General features: G+C 39.9%; 1 protein-coding gene across 7 annotated transcripts in view; it reads left to right on the top strand.

The window, feature by feature from the left end:
• Nucleotides 1-16,467, top strand: part of LOC137185110 (nucleolar protein 4-like) — a 195,389-nt gene that overhangs the window by 51,488 nt on the left and 127,434 nt on the right. For 6 of the 7 annotated variants that reach the window (XM_067593367.1, XM_067593364.1, XM_067593365.1 and 3 more), the window contains 2 exons: nt 5,009-5,164; nt 8,210-8,321. In XM_067593367.1, coding sequence (XP_067449468.1) covers nt 5,009-5,164; nt 8,210-8,321 — 268 coding nt within the window. The remainder of the gene's footprint in view (nt 1-5,008; nt 5,165-8,209; nt 8,322-16,467) is intronic. The other variant, XM_067593366.1, reaches the window with a different exon arrangement.

Below are 16,467 nucleotides of genomic sequence, written 5' to 3'. Positions count from 1 at the left end.
GTGATCCACGTGTGTGTGTGTGTGTTCAGACCAAACGTGAAGCAGATTTTCACCTTGTGTGTGTGTACATCAGCTGTAAGCTAGCTGGTAACAGTTTGTGGTTCAGTTCAGCCTCTGACTGGACAACGCAGCGATAAACGCTAACTTTTCACTCAAGTTGAAACGTTTCCAAATAGCACAGATGCGTATCTGCGTCTTTATATTGACTTTGTATTGTATACGTTTGGTCTGAAGCTTCTTTTTATTTCCAAATTTAACACTTTCTTCTTCTTTTGTCTATTTACTTGTGTTGCTTTTATATTCTGTTTTAATGCCTTTTATGCTCCATGTAAAGCACTTTGAATTGCAGAGAATAAAGCTCCTCTAATCTTTTTTATATTAACAATGGATCAAAACATTACATAAAAGTGTTGATCATACTAAAAAAACCTGCAGAGAATTATCACCGACTGGGAATCTGCGAAGCCTCTTTTAGTTTTACTGTACATTCACCGTCGGGCACAGTCTCTCTCATCATCACCTGTTTCCAGCAGCAACAACAAACTGACAAATCCACCGTTACACGACCTGCCCGACATCAAACATCAAACATCAGACTAAAGCTTGTGAAGAAAGAAGAAAGTGGAACATTTAAGAGCTGAAGGGACAGATATTATTTTTGGAGACCAAAAAGAGCTAAAAGGAGAAAGAGTATTGGACTTTACATTCATCAGGTCGACACAAACATGAATCTTTTCAACCTGGACCATATTTTACCATCATTTTGTGTCTAAGTGACTAAATAGAGTGTTTGTTGTTGCCACTGACAGGCTCAGATTGTTATTATAAGTGTCTGATAACATTATGGAAACCATTGATCCAGTCTGGAGAAGTCTCGTTCTGAAATCTCGCGAGAGTTGAGTGAGTGAGAGTTGAAGAGAGGAATGCTGGGAGGAGTGTTGTTGTGTTGGTTAATGTCACCTAAAAGATTTTCAAAGTCATGGTTGAACATTTGGCTGAATATTTAGCTTCCTTCCTGCAACAACTCAACTCTCGCGAGATTTCAGAGCGACACTTCTCATGGAGCGAGACTTGGTTAAACGCAATAACAAAAGATAACGTAACATAATGTCGTCAGATATTTATAATAACTGCTGTGACAAATTCTATAAGAATACAGCCTCTGTCATTTGTCAGGGAGTCGATTGTTGTATTGTCAGATTCTTGTTACGTTGCATCATATTTATTTTGTAATCCAGGTGTGCGGTGTGCAAACATTAGCGATCAATATACAACTTTATTAAGAAAACGGTCAAAAGTTTCCCCCGTCCAACCACGTCCACCTGCATCTCATTCACTCTGATCCGTCCACAGGTGATGTCATATCCTGCCCTGCTGCCGCCATATTAACGAGCAGCAGGGGAAGACTTTAGAAACTCGTTAGGTAAACAGACAAACACACACACAAATATACTGTACATAAACACACACACACCTGCAGTATAGCAGGTTTCAGCATGCGCTACTAGTTAGCGGCTGGGGAGGAGCTGTGTGTGTGTGTGTGTGTGTGTGTGTGTTGTTAATTTATTATCCTCTATTCTCTGAGCATCCATCCATCCATCCGTTTTTCTTCCTCTTCATTTTCTCTCTTCTCTCCGTCGTCTTCTGTCGCTCTTTCTCTCACACACTTTTCCCACCCTTTCCCAGTCTGCTTTCCAGAGGTACACTTCAGCCTTGTGGGAAAAAGGGGAGGTTCCCAGGACCTCCCAGTATTCCCAGCCCTGTGTGTGTGCATATGTGTGTGTGTGTGTGTGTGAGAGAGAGAGAGAGAGAGAGAGAGTGCTGTTTCCTCTGGGAAGCTTTGTTAACATACAGTAGATGCAGAAGTCTTTGTCTAATTCACAGCTGCTCTGTTATTGAGGTATAATTATACATCACGTATCTGTTTCACACCATTAACCATCAGAGGAAATCGCCATAAATAAATATACTGTAGCCGAGATGCTTTTCCTACATGCGTAAATGTTCTAATATCATATTTGGCAACAATTAGAAATAATTCATGTTTATTAGGCCCACACCGAATCTGCAGATTTTTTTTTTTTACAGTTTTCAGCGATGATCCAGAATGAAAATCTGCAGAATTCAGCTTGTAATGTGATAAACAATATTCATTTAAGATAACAAAGATTGTTTTTGAGCAAATATAAGCACATATACAATACATTAAACCAACCTAAAATTACCTCGAGCAGGCTGAAAGAAATTTTAGCAGAACCGTTGAATCTGAGATTTTATTTCATCACAAACAAAACAAAACAAAGTGTCAACGTTTGTCGGAAAACTGGACCAGACGACTAAAATGCGAGGTTCAATGTGGAGCTGAGAGAGCAAAAATTAATCTCCCAACAATTAACACTACAACACATAAACAAACAGATACATAAATAAATAACTGGTAATATCTATCTGAAATATCTTTTGAGAACCTCTAACAACGGCCAAAAACATGACGCTCAAACATAAAATTTACATAAAGCAGCATCTCTGTTGGTTTAAAATCTGCAGAAAATCTGATCAGTAATCAAGTCCAGGAAATAAACAGTCTTAGGTTAAATAATAATCCTGTCCTGTGAGGACATTCTTCTTCTTCCGTGTCGTTATTTTTCAAACGTCAGTATGAAAACGTTACGAATGTGACAGCTAAGAGTGAATATCCACATTCCTACCGAAAGCAGCAATATTCCATCATCAATATGCCAGAAAATGCAGCATAATAAATTTATTCCTACAATCATCAAGACTAATGATCACAGTATGTGATGCAACAGAATCATCTGGAGTCAGTTTGTAGCTGTAATAATGTATTTTTAATGGGATCTGCATCCATCAGCTCTCTGATCTCACATGCAGAAGTCACCAAAATTCTTGATTAAATGTATTTTCTCTCAGATTTATATATTTATATATATATATATATATATATATATATATTTAGGGAAATTTTTGTTTTGTATCAGCGACTCTTTGGAAAAATCCATGAAGAGAGTTACAGTAAACTGATTCGTGCAGATGAGTCATAACTTCATAAATGTGCTTTTTGACAGCAGTCAGACAGAGAAGACAGGAGTCAATAACGCAGCTGTGATTCGAAATGATAGTCCTGCTCGTCGTCATGGCGGCGGCGAGAACGTGCTCCTGCGGTCGCCGGTTTCACTCATCGTGGTCTCGATGATGTGGTGTGAAGACATGAGCTCGACATCGTTACAGATTGAAGCCGCAGCGCCGGACATGATTGACAGCTCTCTCCTCTTTCAGACTCAGACATCAGCGCCCCCCCCCCACACACACACACACACACCTGTCATTAGTTCACATTCTGAAAACATGACGGCTTTTCAGCGGTCAGGTTTCTCTTCAGCTATTCATCAAAAGTTTAAAAAGTTTAAGGGGAAGAAATATGACACACGGCGACAGGAAGTTGTTTGTTTTATATCACATCACAGGTCTTAATGCTTAATTCAGTTCATGTTTGTAAGTTACACGTATCCGGCTCCAGTTTAAACACCGTTGAGGTCATAAACTGCCACACAGGTGCAGATTTAACTGAAATATGAGCCTCATACATACAAGAATAACAACAATAATGCCAGTAACGAAGGTGATGTCGCTACGATACGTTTGGCTTGAATGAAGCTTCCTCGTCTCTCCGTTGACCTCTGACACTGTTGTTTGTACTGTGAGATATAATCAGATCAGATATGAATCAGATCTACGACCACAAAAAAAATCAGATCTGAGTCACTCGGAGGCAAAAAATAGGATTTGAGACACTTTAGCGCGTGAACAAAGTCGTAGTTTATTTGGTTGTTTATGAGTTTTAGATGCAACAAGTCAGACTCTATATGTTGCTGATATGAAAAGATCATCAGTGGATGTTTTCAACACTTTGTGAGCTCTGTAAGTCTCTGCACATCCTGCAGAGATGCTTGTTTTTTGCTGTTCTTTTTACTGTTTTGTTGTTGTAGTTTAAAGATAAATTCAGGGTTGTTTGTTTTATATCTGTAACACCGAGGCTGTGTTTACATCACAGGCCTTAATGCTCCATTCAGATTTTTGTTTTTAGTCAGATTTGATCTTTTTGTGTTTATATTTGTAATTTATATGTATCTGCCTCAAGTTTAAACACTGTTGAGGTCATGAACTGCCACACAGGTGCAGATTTAACTTGAATATGAGCCTCATGCATACAAGAATAACAACAATAACGCCAATAACGACGGTGATGTCGTTATGATACGTTTGGCTTGAATGAAACTTCCTCGTCTCTCCGTTGACCTCTGACACTGTTGTCTGTTCTCCTCCGTGTTTATTTTTTTTACTGGACTGTAAGACGTTAAATAAACCCCACATGAATCCTGATCTGACCGTCCTGACAGCGGATATGATCAGATCAGATATGAATCAGATCTACGACCACATATGCAAGCGGTCCAGATCTGATCTGAGTCACTTGGAGGCAAAAAAAAATAGGATTTGAGACACTTCAGTCGTAGTTTAAATTGCTGCTCATGAGTTTTAAGAGTCTCTAGATGCAACAAGTCATATTCTGTATGTTGTTGATTTGTCAGGATGAAAAGATCCTCAGTGGATGTTTTCACCACTTTGTGAGTTCTGTAAGTCTCTGCACATCCTGCAGAGATGCTTGTTTTCTGCTGTTTCTTACTGTTGTTTTTGTTGTTGTAGTTTAAAGATCTAAAGAAATTCAGGGTTTCTTTGTGACCTGCTGTCAGCAAATTAATGCAGAAACACTGGCTGTGAATCTTTGTGTCATGTCAGTCTGTCTCCACTATGAAAAAGAACAAAAGCTGCTAAACTGTTCATGTCTTCTTCAGGTAACCACCTCACCTGAAGAAGACCGAGTGTTGCTGTTACTCTGTCCGTCTACTCTTTTGTTCCCCAGAAACCTGCAGATATTTATGGATGTATACAGTAAGAAATTGAAAGTTTCTCACCCTCTGTTTTCCAGCAGTGTGTGGACGGCGTATCTGGCGGCGATTCGTCCCTGAAGCGCGTGGCGGTGGTGGAGGATTTCTTCGACATCATCTACGCCATGCACGTGGAGATCAGCGCCGACCCGGGCAAAGCACCCAAACACGCCGGCCAGAAGAAGACCTACAAAGCTGTGAGCGTTGTTTAAAAACGACTTTCTGTCTCGTAAAAAGAGTTTTTACAGCTGAACGATTCGTCTGATGGTTTGTTTTTCATCTTTAGTCTTTCACACTCGCTTGCTTTGTCTTTCTCTTTGTCCTTCTTCTTCTTCTTCTTGTGTTTCTTGTTGTTTGTCTCATCGGTCTCTTGTCTCATGTTTTCCTCCCACCTCTAACCTAGAATGTATTGTCTCTTTCACAACTCGTGTCATCTGTTGCCTAACACACACACACACACACACACACACACACACACACACACACACACACACACACACACACACACATTGTCCTCTACTCTCTCTCTGTCTTTCTCTCTCTTCCTCTTCTTCTGGGCTTCATTCCTCTTTTACTGTCTCAAGCCAAAAAAAGAGAGAAACAGAGTCTTTGTCTTCTAACAGTCGGTCGGTTCAGTTTCAGTTTCAGATCAGAAGAATTTCAGTCAAGAAACAAAACATTTTGTTCCTTTTCTTACCTGCTGGCTGTTACTCTGACAAGTAGTTTTACTTTGTGTGTTTTGTTGCTTTTTTTGTCATAGAAGTCCATATATAGTTATGTTATATGGGCTTTCATTAAAATGTTAGAATAGTAATACCAGAGAGAGCCAGTCTGTGATAATTATACCTTCAGTGAATTAACTCTATAGGTCATTTGACAGTGTGTGAGAGTGGACTATATTCATTATCAGCATCACTTTTATTCAGGAATTTATTTTACATTCCACCTTTCTTTTTCTCTTTATCTCAGTTCCTCTTTGTCTTTTTCCCTTTTTCTTGTTGTATCATCTCACTGTCCATGTCGGGACTACATTCATTCCCCCAGACACTTAATGCTGATCTAAATATACTGTAATTCTAACATTAAAGGACGGGTTCACATTTTTTCAAGTCAGTCAGGAGCCCAAAAGAACAGTGAAAGAGGTTTTCCTCGCTGTAATCATTCCTCCTGTTCATACTGGATATTAAAAGATCCTTCAAATGTGTTTTCAATGTAAGTGATGGAGGATAAAATCCACAGTGTGTCCACACAGTCATTTAAAAGTCTCTGTGAAGCTTCTATGAGTCTTCATCAGTCTGAGTTAGTCATATCAAGTGGATATCTGACACATTTACAGTCTTTTTAGCATCAAATTCCCTCTTTGTGTTTCCTCGGACAGTGTTTCCCTGTTGAGCTGCAGGTGGAAGTATAGTAACAAAAAGAGGGACTTTGGCACTAAAAAGACTGTAACGTTGAAAGATATCTACTTGATTTGACTCATTTGGACGCTGAAGCTTCATATTAGCTTCAGATAAACTTTGAAATACATGTTTGCACAGAAGGAGGACACTTACTTCCATTGTAAGGTCATTATGAAGGGATCTTGTAATGGTCAGTATGAACAGGAGGAATGATTACAGCAAGAAAAACATGTTAAATGTTCATTTGGGCTCCTGACTGTTGTTTTAAAACAGAACTAAACTAAGATTCAAATAAGCAGTTGAACCTCTGGAGGTCTGCAGTTAATCTGCTGCTGATTGGAAGCAGATTTCTGGAGTTCAGACAAATACTGAAAATAAATCAACCTGCTCTGATGAAGCTTGTGAAGATCTGCTGCTGCTGCTCTACCGTCTCAGCTGCTGACACTGCCCTCTTTTGGTGAAACGGAGGCAGTGCAGCTTCCTCAGATTCACTTCATAGCAAAGAGAAAAAGCTGAAACACATCTGACAGCAGCTTCTTATCTTTAAATCTCTTACATTTCCTCTCTGTCTTCTTCGTCTTCTTTATCAACATATACGTCTTTATCTTCTTCTTCTTCTTTTTGTCATGTTTTCATAATATTGAAAACTTTAATTCTTGTGCAATTTTGATCTGTCAGACTGTCCTCTGTGTCCTTCTACATATATATATATATAATATATTATAGTGTATATATACAATATAGTTGAAACCAGGAGCTAGCTTACCGTGCCACATAGCTTTGGTTCTGAGTGCCACCAAAGGCTATTAGTGACATTTGCCTTTGCTTTACCCCCTCCTTCACATGCACACACGCACACACACACACACACATGCACACACACACATACATGCGCACACACACATACATACTGCACAGCAACCCCCATCCACCCATGCTGGCTCTTTTCCACCCTTCCTCCCCTCCTCCTCTTCTTCTTCTTCTTCTTTTGTGTCTTTGTGCCTCTCATCCAGAATAAATGTTTGATTTATGCAAACGCACATTCAAATGCACCCACGAATTTATACACCTCATATCCTCAGGACCAGTGAGTGCAGTGTAAATAAAGAAAAATCCATCTTTTAAAAGCTTTGACACAGTTTGAAACAGTTAATTTTGGCTTATCTTGCTGTTTTAAACGTGTTTCACTGTTGGATTTTTCTGAATAACCGGTGAAATGTGATGACATGACTCAAGTGAGTGTAAACATTTGACTTTTTGGCGTCAATCCTTCAGAATAAAAGTGACTCTCTGGTGAAAAGTCCCTGTGAAACTCAGTGAAAGTCATTCTGGGAAATGTAAGAAATTACCAACAGAAGCAGAAATAATGGAGGCAGTTTGGTCGTAAAAAGACGCTTTAATAAAACTTCATTAGGTGCTAATTCACAGTTGAAAGATTCTCCCAGATTCTTATATTTGTGCTCTACATTTTATAAAAGGTTTAGCTGTTAGCTAGTTTTGCATTATAGGAGTTTCCATCGTAATCTAATCTTTTACCAGTTTTGTGATATATCTGTCATGTCAGTAATATAAATCCTGCTACATGTTTGTTATGTAAAATGTTTGAGTGTAAAATCCAGTTAAACCTCTAATGAATTAATTGTAATCACACGTATAAACACTTTAATCACTTTCATGAAATTAAAGGCAGATTTCAATGATTATAAAATGTGGAAACCAGAATTCTTGCAGATGAAATAAACATCCAGATACCGTTTTTATCATCAGTGTTTTCTCAGAAAAACATAAAGGACAGTTTGAACGTGGCCTCTATCTGTGTCTCTCTCTCGCTGTGTGTGTCAGATAGCGGAGACGTACGCCTTCCTGCCCAGAGAGGCGGTGACTCGTTTCCTGATGAGCTGTGGAGAGTGTCAGAAGAGGATGCACATCAGCACCACAGGACAGGACTACAAAGGTACAAACACAACGCCGCAGCTAAATTTGTCCAACTCGCTCAGCCTTCTGATCTCAGTTTGAGCCTCTAAAACCTTTTTTTGCACCCTCGGGGCAAAAAAAACCCCAAACTGTTGGAGGGATAATTCAAATTATTTTCATGAGATTTACGCTTGTATTTAATGCAGTTTCACTGTTTCCAGCAGTTTAGCACAAACAGGTGACGATATCTTTGATGAGCTTCAACTGTTTTGCCCTTTATGAGCTTGATCACCAATAAATAGTCAGTAAGAATTATAAGTGTACTTATATATATACGTTTATATATAGACATTTACTCCTTCAGAGTTGCAGGAGCAGATAAAACCATGTTGGAAATGTAACATTATCTCAGCTCATCGGTAGATGTTTTAATAATAAATTAGATTTATATAACGCCTTTCAAAACACCCGATGATGCTTTACAAGGAAGGAGAAAAAGAAAACTAAACCGAGCTTAAATAATAAACAACTGAGAAGTTAACTGGTTAACTGTGGGCCAAAAGCCTGAGTCCAGGGTAGGAGCGTTACGTATCTGGAGTTCTGGGGGGGGGGGGCCACGCTGAACGCTCTGTCTCCGGAAATTGCGTCGGCTGTTGCGGGGGACGGAGAGCAGCCCTGAGTCCGAGGACCACCGCAGGCTTCGGGAAGGTGTGTGTTGGTGAAGGAGATATGAGAGGTACCTGGGGGGGGGGGGGTTGTAGGAGATGCGGTATTTGAGTATTTGACAGGGAGCCAGTGTAGGTGAATGAGAGTGGGGGTACGAACCCTGGCAGCTGGACATACTGGAGCCTGTCCAGGGTTTTACTGGGAACCCCAAACTGGACTCCATCGCAGTAGTCCAGATGATTTGAGATGAAGACATGGATCGAGGTCTCGGCAACGGTGTTTGGAGGAAACTGAATTTAAAAAGTGCTGTAAATGCACGCTGGTTTAGTGATGTATCATCTCCACCAGACGGGATTAAAGGTTATTAAGTGTGATTTTCTTTCAATTGTAGTTCATTTACTGTTGCTATTTAATTGTCTTTTAATTAAATTTAATGTGATTGTGTTTCATAAATGTGGGAAAACTTGAGCCGACAAAAGCAGATGAAAAGAGATTAATAAGTTTAAAAATAAAATAATAAAAGCAGAAGAATTGACTGGATATTTTCATCGGCGCTTCTCTTCGTCTCGCTCTTCATTCACTTAATTACAGCTGAATTAAAGTCAACACTCTATATTGGCATGAAATTTATTTCCAGTACTGGCAAAGAAAAAACTTGAATCTCTTCCTCTCCTGTTTTTCTTTTCTCTGCGTCTCCGTTAAAGACTCGAAGGTTCAAAGGAATCCTGCCGTCCCTCACTCCTCCTCTGCTTTTGGCTCCTTCTCTTTGTCATCACTCTCTCTCTTCTTCTCTCCGCCATGTCTTTCAATTAGAGTCCTTCTCCTCTTCTTTCATCCTTCCTCTTGCTTCCCTCCCTCCTCCTCTTGGCAGAACTGTCAACACTTCCTCCGACTGTAAAGAAAACAAAAAATCAATCAAATTATGAGGTTTTGACCATGAAAACACACCTGGATGAATCTAAAGGAAACAAGTGTTTTTTCAGTGTAAACATCAAATAAACATGTTTTGTATCTGTTTTTAAAGCTAAAATATGCACCTTTTTTTTCCATATGAGATAAAAAGTGTGTTGTTAAACCCGCCTCCTCGCCCTCAGCTACACCTGTCACTCATCATCATCATCGTCGTCGGCGTGCTGAACCAGGAAACGGCTAAAGATGTTTAGCTTCACGGTTTCCTCCGTTACATCGCAACCTCACCGCTGGTCACACGGCTGAACTTTAGTTTGATGAGGAGAATATGTTCAACTTATTCTCACTGGTGAAAGTGTAAATAGTGAATCTGAAGCTTTAATGCTGTTGATTTAACTTCTGTCAGGACAAACTTTACACAGTCTACATTTATCATCTGAGAACATAAAGACCTTTTTTACCTTTAAAGATTCAGTGTTTTATTTATAGTCTGTATATCAGCATAAAACCAGATAACAGAAGAAAAACTGATGTGGCAAGTTGAGGAAAGGTCCATCCGTCTCTTCTAGGAAAAATAACTAAATTCATATCTATAAAATCCAACCAATAGGCCTGTTTAAGACAAAAAGTTTGCTGCAAGTTCACAGCAGTTCGTCCCCGTCTGTACTGGCTTATTATATTACTATATAAATATATTACAGAGTTCAGGCAAACGTACCGCGAGGCATCAGCTGTCTGATTTATCCAAATCAAGTGAATATCTTCCAAAATTACACTCTTTTTTTAGTGTGAATTGTTCTTTTTGTGTGTGTGTGTGTTGTGTTGATTTGGCTCAGTCAGACTGCTGAAGCTTCATATTACACAAGTTTATTTGTGTTGCACATTTCAACAACAAGGCAGTTCAAAGTGCTTTACATAGAGCGTAAAAGGCATCAAGACAGAATATAAAAGCAACACAAGTAAAAAGACACATAAAAACAATTAAAACGTGTTAAATTTGGAAATAAAAAGATAAAACGAGAATATAAGTTACAGTGCAGTGTAAAATATTAACCCTCAAGTTTGGTTTAATAAAAGGCAGCAAACAGAAACGTCTTCAGCTGTGACCTGCAGTTTTCTGGGAGTTTGTTCAGATATGTGGAGCATAAAAACTGAACGCTGCTTCTCCGTGTTTAGTTTTGACCTGATCCAGACCAGCTGAGAGGAAGCAGCAGATCAGAAATGTATTTCAGCCCTAAAACCATTCAGTGCTTTATAAACTAACAACAGTATTTTAAAATCAATTCTTTGACAGACAGGAAGCCGATGTAAAGATATGTTACATACACATACGTATCACAGTCACTCACTACAGCACAGTGGTAGGAAATGATCTCTTCAGAGCCGGCATGGAGAGGAGGAACAATTACAGCAACCTAAACCTGTTTCAGTGTCCATGTGAGCATGTGAGTACTGTTTAAAGACCTTCCTCTTTAAAGAGACATCAGATCTAATACTCAGGTTACTTCAGGTTTTCTTCAACAGGAACATTAAAAGAATAGAAAGGTGAAATGTAACGATGATGTAAAATATATCAAAATATCTCTATGTTGACATCTATTTTACATTCTTGGTCTTCCTCTCCTCTGCCAACCCCCCCCCCCCCCCCCTCACCCCCATTATACATTTTCTGCCACTACTGGCACCCTGAAGGCCTCCCTCTCCATGTTTTTCCCTCCCCCCATTCCTCCTCCTCCTCCTCCTCCTCCTCCTGCTGCCCATCCTTCCATCCCCCCCCCTCCCTCCAGCTTGTCCATCTCTCTGTTTTCTCTTCTTTATCCTTCCCTCCGAGCTTCCCAGCCCACCCCACCACCCCCCCTGCACCCCGCTTCCAGCTCTTCCTCCCATCATCATCATCATCATCCCCCTCTACGCTCTGCTCCGAGCTTCCTGTCCCATCTCTATACCCATCCCCTCTATATACCCTCCGTCCATCCCCTCCCCCCCCCCCCCCCCCCCCCCTCGTTTTTTTTTCTCCTCGTCCCTCATTAAACAGAGGAGTCATTGGAGTGTCCTGTCTCTCTCCTCAATTAGCCTAATTAATGGCTTTTAACAAAGAAAATGGCCCAGGAAACGAGCTCATTTTCCACAGTCGGGGGAGAGAGGGAGATATAGAGAACCGGTGCTGTTGGGGGGGCTGGTGGGGAGGGAGGAGGGGACGGGAGGGGGGGGGGGGGCGGAGGGAGAAAGATGGAAAAAAAGAGGAAATTTGAAATGAAACTACAAAGAGAAACACAAAGAAGATGTGGAAGATCAGAGCTGAGAGGAGTCCTGGAAGGGTTTATGACACAGTGAAAGCATAAATGGCATTTTCCACTTTGATACAGAGGTCAAGGCTTTTTCACACATTCTTAAAAATGTCTTTTTTTTTTTTTCTTCCTGTTTGCTTTTAACTTCAACCCCGATCCAGAGAGAAGCCTGGACGCTACCGATGAGCTCACATAGAGGTGGAAAAAATATAAAAGCTGTCAATATTTAAAACCGTTTTCTGAGTCGGAGGGAAGATCTTTAAAATTCTCTTTATTTTGTGTGTGTGTGTGAATTTAAAAGTGGATTTTTTAAATATTTTATAACACAGCGTTAGTCTTGTTTGCGTAGACCGGTAGCGCAGCGGTAATGATATAAAAAAAAAAAATGCTGAATTACATCATGATTAATGTAAACATGAGGTTTCTATAGGACGTAATAGAAATGATTTAATTAGAAGATGAAATAAGCTGAACAAACACACACACACACACACACACACACACACATAGTCCTGGAGTGTCAGGGCTGCTATGCTGTGTGTGTGTGTGTGTGTGTGTGTGTGTGTGTGTGTTGTGCCATCACTGGATGCCACTCACAGAGACAGAGCTAGCTAATTGCCTACCTACCCTGTGGGGGTTCGGCCTCTCCCCGACATACACACACACACACTAACACACACACACACATATACACACACACATATATACACACACACATACACATGACCTCAGCCCCCTCTATTGCTATGCTGAAGTGACTCCTACTAAAGTTCAGCTGTGAATTATTAAATGCAATTAATCAGCGTAGACCGGGGCCATGTTTAATTGACACAGACAGCAGGCGCGCTGTGTGTGTGTGTATGTGTGTGTGTGTGCGTGTGTGTGTGTGTGTGTGTGTGTGTGTGTGTGTAAGTTGCACATGCGTTTTCTTCTTCTGCTCTTTTGCAGAAAACTGAATGATCATCCGTTTGTAACAAAATTGCTAAACCATCCAACTAAAGCGTCTTTATTTACAGTTTAAATTAAAGCATGTAGTAAAGTTTGTGATGCAGAAGAAAGTTAAAGGACGTTTCCACTGAAAAATGTCGACGTCCTCACATCATCAACACCAAATGTGTCTGTATTCAAAGCATAGACTGTATAAAAATATGGACATAGTTACCATGACGTCACGCGTTGGTTTCTGAAGAGCGGAGTGAGCCGTTCTGGCCGTCGCCATCTCGGCAGTGCGTGACGCTGCCTAACTCCCAGCCAATCAAAAATGGGCAAAGAGGCGGGCCGAATGGGTGAAACAAGCCACCTAGCGGCTGGCGGACCTGTCACTTAAAGCAGCCATGTCCTTCATCATGCATAACTTTACGGCTTAATAACATTTAAACTTGTGAGTTATACAAAAATTCACCCCCCGTACAGTTGTCATGAAAGAGGAAATTAGCTTAAGAGACCAAAACTGTTGTTTGTACCAGACTGTAAACATGTTTATTTCTGCTGTAAAGTTGGACATTTTAACATGGGGGTCTATGGGGATTGACTCGCTTTTGGAGCCTCAAGTGGTCATTCAAGGAACTGCAGTTTTTGACACTTCCACATTGGCTTCATTTTTCAACCCCGGAGGTTGCTGCTTGATTCAAAGCTACATTATGGTGTCAAAAAAAAACCAAATCAACCAGAACCAGAAAGTCTCTCAGAGCCTCTCAGTTATGAAGTTGAGCTGGACAAAAGCAGGTGCAGGTTCTTTATGTGGACGTTTTTCTTGATGCCTGTGTTTACAGGCTGTACAGATATATTTAACGCGAAATTGAGGAGGTATTTCAGTCATCTCGACTCCCGTGTCTCCTCTCTTTTTTTGATTTTATTCTAATTTTCCAGTGATGAGGAACGGAAGGCAACAGTGATTGACTCATGATCACCTGTGGTTTGTCCTCCTCGATCCACAATATGAATAAACTGCTTTAAAAATACAGTTCAATATTCAACATTACATATTACATATTATTCCAATGCCCGCATCCCACCCATCCCCTCCTCCCCCTCCTCAAGAATTGGCCAACACACAAAGACACACACACACAAGCTGTTAAAACAACAAGGCAAAAATAAAACAGTTTTACACATTTTAGAAAACATCTTGCGTCCTAACATCCTGTATGATCATCGTCGTGACCCTGCAAGTGTCCGGGAGCCTCATGTTGAAAAACCACATAGCAACTCTGTGTCACATAATCAGTCTGTCATCACAGTCCGTCCCTCTCTGGAGAATACACACACACACACACACACACACACACACACACACTCTCACACACACACACACACACACACTCTCTCTCCGTCGTCCTCGTACAAGACTATCAATCACCGATCAATGATGACGGTCATGTCTATTCTGCTAAGCCGTATCGATCCTTCACCCTGCATTCAAGTCCATTCTGTAGACGCCCCAGACGTTAGACACGTCCTGCACGAGGTCACAAGATAAATGACTGAAAGGAGAAGCAGAGAGAGAGAGAGAGGTAGAGTTTGACAGACTGATCATGTGATTTGTTTGGTTTTTTCCAGTTTTCTTTAAAAAAACAAAATAAAAGCAGGTTAAGACTGTTAAAACCTTTGTGTAGTGAAGTTGTTTGGAAAGAGAAAAGACACATTGACTTTCTGTTGTAACCCTGCAGATCCTCAGTCTGCTTCTCTCTGCTTCCTGCTCTAGAAGGTCCTCTAGTGTCGACTTTGTGACACGACGTGATAAACAGCATCATAGACATCACATATATCCAGTCAAGATGTACTTCTGTTCTGTATTTGTTTCAAATATAAAACAATTAGTTTCATCACTAATTATAATAACAGCTTAACAATATGAGTGAAAAGTTGAAGATGGATTTCAGAATATCTGAGTTATTTGTTTTGTCCCATTTTTGCTAGTTTGTGCAAAACCTGATGAGTCATGTTATCCCAGCATGACTCGACAATGTTCCAAAGAGCTTCCTGTGTAAATGAATGTTAATAATAATAATAATAATAATAATAATAATAATAATAATAAATGTTGGGTTTGAGGTCAGGTGACTGTGGAGGAAAGGTCAGGACTCATTAATCTGCTGCAGTATGAAACCAAACCAGAGGTTCCAGTATGTCTCTGTAGATTCATACTGGTGCAGGTGTCCAACTCCAGAGGGTTTGATACAGTGCAGTGTTTTTCTCTCTCCTGTCCGTCTCCTTTCTGTCACTGCTATTAATCTCAGACTTGGATTCATTCGTCCACTGTGACATGCTGGTGTTTCTCAGCCTCGTTTCTCCTCCTGAGAAGCGGTTTAGAAACTGCTTCTCGTCCTCTGAGATCCTCTTTCTGTATCTGTGATGAAGTTGCTTTTCTATCTCTCAGGGAACTTCATATATTGATCTTCTGATGGTCTGCCTGGTCTTGCTTTGGATACAACTGATCCAGTTTCTGCAAAGTGTTTTTAGAGCTCCATGCAGCCCCTTTAGAAACCGTTAGTCCAGCTCCTCTTTGCTGAGAAAAACAACGACACTTTCACTTAGTTGTGATGTTTCCTACTATCACAGTGTTACTTAGCGAGCAACGAGCACCGGCTGCAGGTTGAGATACATGAACGCTTCAGTGGAAGAAATCTGACCTTTTGTACAAACAAGTTAAGTTGATCAATAAACATAAATCTGCTTCAGTTTGATTGCTGACGTACAAATTGAGCAGAATCTGAAATATTTCTTCTGTCATAACTTCTGTTGTTTTTAAATGTGTCTGAATCTATATTAGAGATTTTCAATGTGGTCTCAGAGTCTGTATATATAAATATACACACATATATATATATTTATATTTATAGAAGAACTGCAGTAAACACCATGTTTTCATAAACTCATGTCATTGAAATTGTCAGTTGTTGATTTTAATTAATTTTTTTAGTGTTTTCTGATGACCTTTTACTAAAACAGCTGAATTCCAATTAATAGTTTGTGCCAGTATTAATAAATATTTATTTCTAGTGAGTTTTAAAAGGTAAATGACCAAAGTTGTATTTACATAATCACAGGAAAACAGCCTCTTGTTTGCAACTCAGTTATAATGTTTTGTTGTTATAATATTATGTTGAGAAAAGACTTCACAGTGAAGTAAGAGACGTCTCGTGTCCAGAAAGGAAACTTTTTAAATTAACAATAATTTGCATATTCATAGATTGAAGAATTTTTAATGAGGGGGAAGGAGGAGATGTCATTTTAAGAATTTTAATAAGACAATTATACTTTTTTGTGTGTGTAAAAACCATATCAGACACACATTATTATTCAAAGTAGATTATTTTCTAT

Source organism: Thunnus thynnus, chromosome 6 (genome assembly GCF_963924715.1).
Source record: "Thunnus thynnus chromosome 6, fThuThy2.1, whole genome shotgun sequence".
Classification (NCBI taxonomy): domain Eukaryota; kingdom Metazoa; phylum Chordata; class Actinopteri; order Scombriformes; family Scombridae; genus Thunnus; species Thunnus thynnus.
This window is presented reverse-complemented; position numbering and strand designations above follow the sequence as displayed.